The 12,072-nt window shown below is 38.3% G+C and overlaps 1 protein-coding gene across 1 annotated transcript; it reads left to right on the forward strand.

Moving 5' to 3' along the window:
* Positions 1 to 1,165: 1,165 nt before the first annotated feature.
* LOC124289057 (toll-like receptor 4) lies at positions 1,166 to 10,827 on the forward strand. Its single transcript, XM_046725652.1, has 2 exons — positions 1,166 to 1,257; positions 7,353 to 10,827. The coding sequence occupies exon 2, from the start codon at positions 7,353 to 7,355 to the stop codon at positions 9,861 to 9,863; it is 2,511 nt and encodes an 836-aa protein (XP_046581608.1). The 5' UTR covers positions 1,166 to 1,257; the 3' UTR covers positions 9,864 to 10,827.
* Positions 10,828 to 12,072: the final 1,245 nt, after the last annotated feature.

Raw genomic sequence — 12,072 nt, forward strand, 5'->3', positions numbered from 1 at the left:
ACAGAGTAATCGGCTCTGTCATTTGTCATCTACACTGTACCCATAAACGCATGAGTTATGTCTTCTGAATGATGCTATTGTCTTGTGTGTTATGTATTTCACGGTATTTCATAAATAGTAATTGTTTTCTGATATCCTTTACGTTCGCAACAACCACAGAGTATATAATTTACCCACATATCTGTTCGAAACTTCACATTTATTATCTAATTGCTGATATTCCTTATGTTCACATCTGCAAAGAATATTTTACCCAGAGACATGTTCGGATATTCACAATCTCAATGAAAGTCGTCAGTGAATATGCAGCGAAAGCTAAGTTTGCATTGTGGAAAGGGCAAATGTAAAATTTACTAAAATTGCAGCTGGTCAGTTATACAGTAAATTTAGAAGACAACCACTGTATATTGTGTGTAAATGCATGGTCATGTTGTGGTTTAAAATTGCAGCGAAATTCTAACATTAATAAACATTTGACTGATAAACATTTTTTATTAAGTTTATCAATGTATCCGTACAATTTATCACTGAGTTTATCACTGGCTGATAAACTCCCATGGATTTATGTTTACACGGTCCCATGGATTTGTTTTGTGAAAAAAATATTAATGGTTGTGGATTTCAGACAACAGACAGTGTAAACTTCCTATTACACTGACTAATTTCCCTATGCATGTTTTAGGACGGTGGGCGTTCGCGCATCTGGTATTATATCTGTTTAAGACGTAAATCTTTCAATATCCAACTCGACAAAATACATTGCGGTTACTACCAACAATTAAGCTTCCGGTTGGGCGTGTGCAGTGCGTACCCCATGTGAATTATCCTTCGGATCATCAAAACCAGGGCGACATTCCTTGTGTTCATTAAATTTGTGTTTGGAAGGCATGTCAAATCATGATGAATCATGCAAGTAATATTCCTTATCCGATTTTTTTCAAGGAAAATGCTACGTGCGATACTACTTGCCCCGCCTCTGACACCCCAACCCATCATTCAACCATTAAAATGGATTGGTAATAATGATTTGGGGTTTTTAAGAGTTTTGAGGAAACGCCGATATTTCCTGCACGAAAGCATAGAAATGAACTGTAATAGTTACACGCTCTAGTGAGTCATGCTACTTATAATTATCTTCGTGAACTTTGACAGATGGAAACAGGATGTCGTGAGTGAAGATACATACATCCCCTCTCCGTGCAGACATCTTGACCGTGGATGTAGTCTCTCCAGATACACAGTTGCAGTAACATCTATGTAAGTATTGTCATTATGCGTGTGTGTCTGTATGTGTGTATTATGATTGTTTGTTGTTATGCATGTGTGTGTGTTTGTGTGTTGTTGTGTATAGTATTTTATGTTGTTTTGTGTATGTGTTGTGTGTGTTGTTATGTGTGTATGTGTTGTTGTTTCGTGTGTTGTGTGTGTTTGTGTGTTGTTGTGTATAGTATTTTATGTTATTTTGTGAATGTGTTGTTGTTTCGTGTGTTGTGTGTGTTTGTGTGTTGTTGTGTATAGTATTTTATGTTGTTGTTGTTTCGTGTGTTGTGTGTGTTTGTGTGTTGTTGTGTTTAGTATTTTATGTTTTGTGTATGTGTTGTTTCGTGTGTTGTGTGTGTTGTTATGTGTGTGTATGTGTTGTTGTTTCGTGTGTTGTGTGTGTTTGTGTGTTGTTGTGTATAGTATTTTATGTCGTTTTGTGAATGTTTTGTTGTTTCGTGTGTGTGATTGTTGTTTTGTGTGTTGTTGTTGTTGTTGTGTGTGTATGTGCTGTTGTTTCGTGTGTGTAAGTGTTGTTTCGTGTGTGTAATTGTTGTTTTGCGTATGTTGCTTGTGTGTATGTGTGTTGTTTAGTGTGTGTTGTTGTGTGTGTTGTTGTTTTGTGTGTATGTGTTGTTTCGTGTGTGTAATTGTTGGGGTTTTGTGTAATTGTTGTTTTGTGTGTATGTGTGTTGTTTTGAGTGTATGTGTTGTTGTTTCTTGTGTGAAATTGTTGATTTGTGTGAAATTGTTGTTGTGTGTGTGTATTGTTTCGTGTCTTGTTGTTTCGTGTGTGCGTGTGTGTGTGTGTGTGTGTGTGTGTGTGTGTGTGTGTGTGTGTCTTGTTGTTTAGTGTGTGTTTGCAAAAATTCGTCATGTATATTTATACTAACCACATCGAGATAACTGTTTTCAATAATTAAACAGGTGGTAGTATCAGTATGTACATTATTTCAAGTATTTCCAAGAGGCGAGAGGTAGCGCGTTCTCGTTGTTCACAATGTTTAAGCTACACCACTGTGATCAATAATTGTATTAGTTAAACTCCGAGACGCGGATGTCTTTCAATGTTTTATTGAGGTTCAAATACAAACACTCGAAATCGATGATATATCCGTGATAATATCGCTTAAAAACCGAAGAGGGAACAACCAAAGAATATATGTAACTAACATGTTGAAAAACCAACATTGTCGCTGCCCTATGTAAAGGATGACTTAGTCAATCCTGGATAGTTATAAAACTTTGCGATCCTCCTGCGTGTGTCATGCGTTCCCCTTTTCTTTCGGACATGGCCTCGTTCTGCTTGACGACTCAGGTTATGAATTGCATATCCTGGGCTTGGAGGCAATTCGGTGAGGACCATCTCGAGCACATTTATTAATAAGTAAACTACCCCAGGGCAAAGACCTCTTACGAAGGAGCATTACCTTGATAAAAAATGAGTAATTTTAGTGAAAAGCTGACAGATCACCCATTATGGATGATTAATGTATAGACTAACTGAATGTACAGGATGAGTTATAGACCTTGCCTTCATAACCAATAATCTTGATCATACCACCCTGAAACCGTTAATAGAAATGGGTCTGAATTAGTAGTTTTAAGTATATGAATAACTAATTACATTTTTCTTAATTTTGTGTAATGCTTATATCAAGGAAGATTCATGAAGGCACTACAAGGAAGATTCCTGGAGGTACTCACGGCAATAGAAATAAAAGGGTTTGGGGCTTCATTTTATCAATTTAAAACCAAGTAACATTATTTTGTTAAACATTCAATAACCACCTTTTCCAGCTTTTACTCTTTGACATTATTGGTAAGTTCTTCCGAGAAAGATAAGTTTACAGGAGAGAAAATCGTTCAAAAAATTACACCTTGAAGTTTCATCTGAGTACAAATTTATTTTTTCCGATGCAAGCTACAGTATGCAAATAAGGGGTTCTCTCCATACTACTGTCTGCTAATATCATATTTTCTGTACTAATAATATATTTTATATATTGTCATGAAATTTACAAAATTAATGATATGGGTAAAATGGGAATTATCTGGGTTTTCTTCGCAGTATATTTCACACTTTAATTCTTGTCACAAGAGGGCGGTGGGGTAGCCTAGTGGTTAAAGCGTTGGCTCGTCACGCCGAAGACCCGGGTTCGAATCCCCACATGGGTACAATGTGTGAAGCCCATTTCTGGTGTCCCCCCGCCGTGATGTTGCTGGAATATTGCTAAAAAGCGGCGAAAAACCAAACTCAGTCAGTCAATCAGTCTTGTCACAAGATTCCATATCACATTTTCACAGCATTGATTGCCACGTGCACACACACACACATAATAAGTCCGGACATTGAAACTTTGATTGCAAATGTGTTCAACTTCTATAGTTTAGAGAAAGATCGGGGGGAGACGTCTTGTTAGTCCCGACAGTGTGCCTTACTGCACAATTCGAGCATTGGCAGTTCCTTACCACAAAGACTATTAGATTGTAAACAAAACAAAGCAAGTAGGTGTCGTCTCAAAAGTCAATCCAGGAAGAAAAGAGAAGTTCGATAACACTGACAAGGAAGTCTTTCTTCAGACTCAATGACCAGAAAGTACCACCTTGATGTTGTAAAATCGAGCCCGAAATAGGCATCTCTATGGAATAAAATCAGTGAAACATATTCTGACAAGCTCAAAACTGCTATAAAATTTATTAATTATGTTGAAGTTGAGTGTGCAATCGATTCACTGTATAAAATACTTTAAATGAAGCAGTGAAAGTCGGTAAAATAAATGTGTACATAGTGAACTGAAAAACAGAAAATCGAACGTATTTCCAACTCCGTGCACTGCATGCGTCATATGATGACGTCATACGTTTCATACGAAATATTTTTCCAGTTGTCACCCTCCTGGGACGGGTGACACGGAAACTTCTTAAAGTGTCATTGACCAATGAAATTAAAGTATTTTACATGAAGGTAACATAATGACACAGTTAATGGTCCAGTCTGCATGGTCACGTAGCATTCTAATCCCCTGTCTGACCCCCATATCCCCAACAGGACTAGTCTTCCAACAAACAAGATAAATACATTGAAGATTAGATATAGAACCGTGTGCGAAGTACGTGAAGCGCTCGTTAAATCTTTCAACACAAGAAAGTGAGTAAGTGTGGTTACTATGATTTTAATTGCCACATGTGTCTCATATCTTAGATACTTGACACAAGTCATAACAATTTTATTAACACGTGACAAGCTTAAATTTGTATATGTTGCATCACTTTACAATTCCAAACTTAACTTTAAAAATTATCTTAATTTTGAAAAATTTTCACTTTGATTTACAAGTCAACTGAGCTTTAGAAACGTCTAAATAGCAGGAAGGAAGGCCAACAACTGAATCTAGCTAACGTTCCTGAGCTTTCTTCCGGTGGACGATTACATGAATATTCAATGACATTTCTCCAAATATTGCCTAATGCGGTAGTTTTGCTCTTCATGTGGGCTTGGCACACAAGTCGTTATAGCGATACCATTCAAGTAACACTTAGGGATTTTGCCGCCACGTCACAAAGTCAAAATTCTTCAAAGCTTTACTATCCTTGATGCTTGTTTCTTAGTCTTAGCAAAAGTATATGTATATGCCACATTAGGTCTACAAGTTCGGTAATCTCTTTTATTTCTAATGCTAGTTGGTCATTTTTAGTTTCATTTGAACCTTGAAATATAAATTGTATAGAAATTACATATTACCACATTTAAATAAAATGGTTTATACCATGATATATATGTTGATAGTTGTCCAGATGTATTTTACTTACTCCCCGAAATGCACGACATTTATTTGAAAGTTTACGGCAATACATAGAGGAAGACAAGGCCGACGTGTCGATTCATTACAAGCGGAATGCAACTTAAAGTAGTGTCCGTCTGAATAGGCTGCTGTTACTAAGGATGTCACTGTTTATCAAATTCAACGCGTAAGGGAATTAACCGCACTACATAGTTTAACATGAAAAACAGGAAACTAATTTGTTCATGCTGTTCATATTGCCAGTGTTAGTGAAATTTTTTCGGACGATATTATATTGTAAATTTAATCTGATTTACAAAGAATTTGCCTATGTACTGATGCAACGCATCAAAATCATTCTTGTGTTTGTTTCTTTCTTATTTTAAACTTCTTCTAATTAACATTAGCATAGTAATACGTTATTAACATATACACAGGGCAAAAGGTATCGCAAAACACCATATTGTTCATAGTATCAATAAGTTACCGCTAATTATAGCAAAGGAGCGTATCTAAACATCAATTTAACTTACTATCTGGATATATTGACCTTCAAGGAATATCCAGATCTAAACGCAAAATGAACGAAAAAATATATTTTACTCAGAAAATCAAACATGGCCAAAATCGACACTTTTGAATAATAGAAATCGACTTTCGTCGGACCAGTGGAAGCTTCAAGGTTCTGCCGTCGGTGGTGGAAGCGTCAGTAGTGGAAGTGTAGCGAGCAGTGTGCGAAATAGCCACTGGACCGCTAGCCCGTGGCTAGTAAACATCCAATCGGGCCATTAAATTTCCACACTAATTATCCTGGGGTCATTTTCTAAATATATCACTTTTTTTTGACTTGTTAAGTTATAATACACTTTTAAATCATGCAAGATTATGGCCTGATAAAAATTGTTCATCATATTAGCAGCTTAATTATGAAACCCGTGTCTACATTCAAATTTCGGGCTAGTGAATTATTTTGTTGGGTAGCAACTTTCAGGCATAGCTAGCCCGACTGGTTAGCAAAATTTGGACACTATTTAGCACACTGGTAGCGAGGCATCAATGCGTATTACTGGAGACCTTGAATGGTCATCTATGGTAGTTTGACAGGCGTGCGGTACCCTGACGAACTTCAATCCCCACGTCACTCCGTTCCTTTATCACTTCACTGAAGGACATGCATGGTAAAACAAATTGTAACCGATCAATTCCACAATCCATGGGCCGCATTTTTGCCACAGGAACATGCTAACATGGTCCAGATCTGGAATGAATTCCCACAACCATCTTGTATCTGCAATGGGTCACTCTTGTCAAGCTCTTGTCAAGAACTTTGGTCATACCCGATGCTGTATTGTGTACAGATAATTGACACCACCACCACAACCACCACCCCACACACACACACACCCCACCACCCCCACCCAACACTCCCAAATCCTGTTACATCAATAAACCCAAAACTGACAATTTTCTCTTTATAAAGGCAAGAGATACTCAGTGAGTGAGTGAGTGAGTGAGTTAATATTTATCGTCACATCGGCAATATTTCAGCCACATCGTGACGAGAACAATTAATAATTTTATTATAGATCAATAAATTAGAAAATAGAAGCCTGTTGACGAAGAACAGTAAAACTACAGGTGTATCGCAGATATCCATTTAAAACTAGTAATTAAATCTAAAACATTTTAACTAGAAATGACAAGTCAATGAAAACACAGGCTATAGGTTGCCAACGACTGAAGGTAGATCACCATACTAGGGACCATGGGGACTTACAGTACATTTGCTACCTGCATGGACCCTAGCTGGATTTACATCATCCCTTCAGCCGTTAGCAACTGAGACAGATCTAGCCATACATTTAAGAAGACACATATTCTACGATTAAAAATAGAGGAGAGTTTTAATTTACTTTGAATGTTTGTGGACTTACGTACCCTCTCAGGAGGACAATATTTTTACAGTACTTTAACTCCAAGGGGTACTTAGGATTAATTAAGGGTTTCCAAAACGATTAGAGATTTTAGTTTTCAGTAATAGTTCACTCAACGAGTCTCTCAAGACAGATGTGCTACAAACAGAAACGCTGTTGCAAAGGATGTTAGTAGTCTATATTTGTTCTAAGATTTGTTTTTTGTCTTTTAATTTATTATATTCTTGCTGTTTGGAAGAGTTTAACTGACAAAATCTAAGAGTTAACCTACTTAGCAACTTTAATTTTCAGCATGTAAGAACTTAACAAACATGTTAAGAAATGTTATTTTGTGTTATTATTTATTCAGATATACATGTGTTCCAACCACCAGATGCTGAAACACTGTAGAAACATGTGCGACCCATGGGTGTTGATGATGGTGTTTGTCTTGATCCATGAATCATTCTCTGCCGAATCAACAATTGGCTGCATCCAGTCTCCTGATCTACTTCATCATGGAACATTTGTGGATTGTAGGAACAGAAACTTGGAAAGTGTCCCCGAAAATCTTCCCCGGAACACAACACGTTTAGATATGAGCCATAACAGCATTTCACTCCTTGTAAAGAGATTCCTACATTTGCCGAACCTAAAATATCTGGACCTATCGTTTAATAAAATAATACGACTTGACGAAGGGGCGTTTCAGGAAACTGCTGATTTACAAGAACTCTATCTAAATGACAACCAGTTGAGGCTTGATTCCAGCACCTACCCAGATGATGTATTCCAACCTCTACAGGAGCTTCAGATCCTTCACCTTCACAACAACGACCCTCGAGACAAAGGATCGTATCCCGAAAAGGCCTTTGAGAAGCTCAAGCGTCTTCAAGACCTGAAAATTGACACTTTCACCTACACCACCTTTGGACCAGGATTTTCAAAGCTTACAAGTTTGAAGCGCCTTCTATTTGGATTTAGCCAGTGCAAACTTTCATTTATATATAATGATACCTTCCAATCATTTCAGTACAGTGTGCAGATAGAAACACTTGATCTTCATCTGTGCCCTCTCACCAGAATACAACCAGATGCTTTTCGGTACCTTGGGTCAGTAAAGAATCTGATCCTGTCAAATGCAATTACATTAACTCCCACTGAAGCAGTATCTGCAATGTATGGCCTCAGAGGAAAAAACATAACTTCCATCAAAATTAATCATATCTTTCAATTGTTTAATCTTAAAATAGGATTAATGAATCAGCGAATATTAGGTAAAGATATCGTAGCAAATCTGAAAGATGTCTGCGTGGAGAGATTTGAAATGATCAACTGTAAACTGTTATGGTTTGACAGTTCAGTTATTAATGACCAGTCTATATTTGCGTCCTGCATTAAGTTTATTGACTTTTCTGGCAATGATTGGTTCGGAGATCCTAAAATATTGTTTGAAATATCCCTAATGCCAAATCTTGTATCCCTCAATTTGTCAGATACCTACAGCAAAACACAGGAATCTACCAAACAGAAAATTGTAGAGGTATGTGGTATCTCAATCCCGACATTAGGCCTTACCGTTCCAGAAAGACTGGTGTCTTTGGCCATTAGTGGTAAGAACTTTGGCTGTTTCGCTAATATAACTATGTACAATGCTACGTCCCTGACCTATGTGTCTCTGACATATGCGGGTCTAGACGGGTTCATCAGTACAGTCAGTGGGCTTACTAACCTTACATATTTAGACATATCCGGTAATAACTGTGCGGGAATATCGTCGAGCTTTTTAGCCAACTTCCCTATGCTTAATACCCTGATTATGTCCGATACCAATCTTGACCTGGGAGAGGCATTATCTAAAGTGCAACATGGCTTATCATATCTACCTAACTTACATACACTGGACGTGAGCTCGAACAATCTTCGACTGCTTAGTGTTCCCACCTTCCAAGGAGCTCCACTGAAGTCCATCATTTTGTCAAACAACAGATTCTCAGCCATACCTTTTGACCTATCCACAACGCCACACCTGGGTTACCTTGACCTCAGCTCCAACTCAATCGCTGCACTTTCATTAACGGAAATGAAACAGCTCGATGAACTAGCCACCAAGAACAACCTCTCTTTAGACCTTAATGGCAATCTCCTGTCGTGCGGATGTAAAACGTTGGACTTCATCGTGTGGTTGTTTAAGACAAATGTGAAGACAAGGGCAAGGGACTCTGCATGTGCCAAGGACGACGGAGCAGTGACAAATACGTCCTACATACATGAACATTACGATGAAATATGGAAGCAATGCGTTGGGGGCTTTTGGCTTTCCATCAGCGTTGTTTGTTATGCTGTTATTGTGTTGGTGACCATTGCATTATTTGTCATTCATCGACGAAGAACGCTTCTTATAAACATTGTCTTACGGATGTTTGGTTTTAAGACAACAAAGAAAGTACTGAAAAGAAAGGATTTTCCTAATGATGCTTACATCGCATACAGTGAGAACGACTACAGGTATATATGTCACACTGTTAGAAATATCCTGGAGAACCAGAATGGACTGAAGTTGTTCATCAAGGACAGAGACACCGTCCCTGGAGGACAAATTGCTGAAGATATCATCGACGGTATAGACTCCAGCTGGAATGTAATTTTTGCTCTCAGCCAATCATTTCTTGAGGATCAGTGGTGCCACTTCATTGTCAACCGTGCTGTGTATTCGTCTTCTAGAATGCCCGCAGGGAGCATTGTTCTGGTGTTGTTTGAGGACGTGAGACGAGGTGACATCCCTCCAACCTTACTGAACGTTGTGGAGGAGAGATACATCTTCGACATTGAGAAGTACAGGGGCGACGAAGAGAGACTGTGGAAAGATGTCTGTCAGTGTGTTGTGATGGACAAAGACAATTAGTTTCAATCTCAGACTTAAGGTGTTTCATCAGGTACTTACGTTTTACAACGGGTTTTACAAGGGGTATTGTATTATTCTCTGGGCCGATGGGGCAGCCTAGTGGTTATACCGAAGGCCCGGGTTCGATTCCCCTCATGGGCACAATGTGTGAAGCCTATTTTTTGTGTCCCCACGTTCATATTGCTGGAATATTGCTAAAAGCGCCGTAAAACGTAACTAACTCACTCAATTACGTATTATTCTCAACGTGAAAACAATCAACCCTTTAGGTAACGAAATGAAGTGAAATAGAAAGCAAAACTGTCTTAGTGTGGAGTTTCTAGTGTTAGACAAAAGCGACAAAACCTTTTCCAATTTGAAGGAAATCTCAGGTAGAAGCAGAGTTGATTATTATGAGCATATGTCTATGAATCACTATCCAGTAGAAATGAAACCAGGAGTTCACGAAAAGTGAAACATAATAATCTGAAGATTCATCTCAGTTGAGTATCGATCTTTTTATTTGTGAAATAACGACTAGGGATTCAAGAGATATCCTTCTTTCAAAATGGATTTTATATTTTCTCATTATTTTCAAAAATCCCAACTAAGTAACAATATCAAGAATATATATATTGAAACTAAATAAACATATAAGGGGGATGGCGAACGAACCTTTGGCAGTTCTTCGATGCTTCTTCGAAGAGTCTAGGTGTAGGTATGTAAGTATTTATAAGTAGGTATTTCACACTCATACATATTATTTTCACATCGTTTGACATCAGCTCAATGTTGGTGCCATTCATAAAATGAAATGTCATGAAATATATAGATTGTAACCACACATTCTGCCGAGCATCCTTTATCTGGTGACCTTTACATCCCTTCGTGACATACGTTTGCCCATTGTTCTTTTCACATGCTAATTTCGCACAGGAAATCAAGTTGTGAATAAGTTTATGTGTAATAAAGAGTATTTTATTGATTTGTTTCATATTTCATAACACATAATTATAAAGACGAACATCTGTGTTACGTCTACATTTTGTGTTGTAGGAAGGTACATTTGACACAATCTTTATCAATCAACTTTTCAGAAAGAGTCACACAACGTTCCAAACTCAAAAATACTGCTCAGCATAAAGGGAAACTGTACCATGTAGTGAGTGGATTTAGTTTTACGCCCAACTCAGCAATATTACAGCTATATGGCGGAAGTCTGTAAATAATCGAGTCTGGACCAGACAATCCAGTGATCAACAGCATGAGCATCTATCTACGCAGCTGGGAGACGATGACATCTGTCAACCAATTTAGTGAGCCTGACCACCCAATCCCGTTACTCGCCTCTTACGCCTCATAGGTTAGTGAAGATCTTTACCATGTAGTCTTGTGTCCAGTGAGAGCGCTTTGTCAATAGGTTCCCTTGGGTTAAATCTGCTAATCCCAGTAGTCAACCCGATTCTTATACACCCGATGAAGGGTCCCTCAGTATCCATGGGGGGACGGGTAGCATCGTGGTTAAAGCGTTCACTCATCACATCGAAGACCCGGGTTCGATATCCCATATTTGTGCAATGTGTGAAGCCCATTTCTAGTGTCCTCCGCCGTCATATTGCTGGTATCCCAGACAAAGCGGCGTAAAACCATACTCACCCACTCACGCATGAAGAACCAGATCAACAAAAACAGGGGAACAACTGGTGCCCGTGGTGCTCATTCCCACTTCTTGTCTGAATGTATCACCCCCAGTCTTAACACAGATATTTTGAATTTTGAATATTTAAATATTTTTGGGATTATGGTGTACAAGACAAATGTTTTAGCAGACAGGAGCCTGCTTGTTTATAAGATTGCAAAACATCAAGCTAATAGTTTTGAGTTTAAGAGACTCCACGTGGTATTAATTCCATCTTTTTAATCACCTTATGTAAATATAAAGAAAGTTAATCTTCGAGCCAGGTACTTGGAAGTACAGTTACGTTTGTGGAGACTGCATTACATGTAATATCATGTGCACGTTGTACCAACAGAGTGGAGGTGAAATTGGTTCAAAGTCAGAAATGGGCTTCACACATTGTACACATGTTAGGAATCGAACCCGGGTCTTTAGCATGACGAGTGAACGCTATAGGCTACATCACCGCCCCGTTTTCGAATGAATCAAGGTTTACTATGTACTTCCTTGAGAGGCGCAACAGAGTGTGGTGAAGACGAACTTTTCATGCGG

The sequence above is a fragment of the Haliotis rubra genome, unplaced genomic scaffold (genome assembly GCF_003918875.1).
Source record: "Haliotis rubra isolate DU_JTF1 unplaced genomic scaffold, ASM391887v1 Scf1115, whole genome shotgun sequence".
NCBI lineage: Eukaryota > Metazoa > Mollusca > Gastropoda > Lepetellida > Haliotidae > Haliotis > Haliotis rubra.

Bases quoted from the DNA above. Each gene is read 5' to 3' on its own strand.
- LOC124289057 (XM_046725652.1), top strand. From the start codon at position 7,353: ATGCTGAAACACTGTAGAAACATGTGCGACCCATGGGTGTTGATGATG.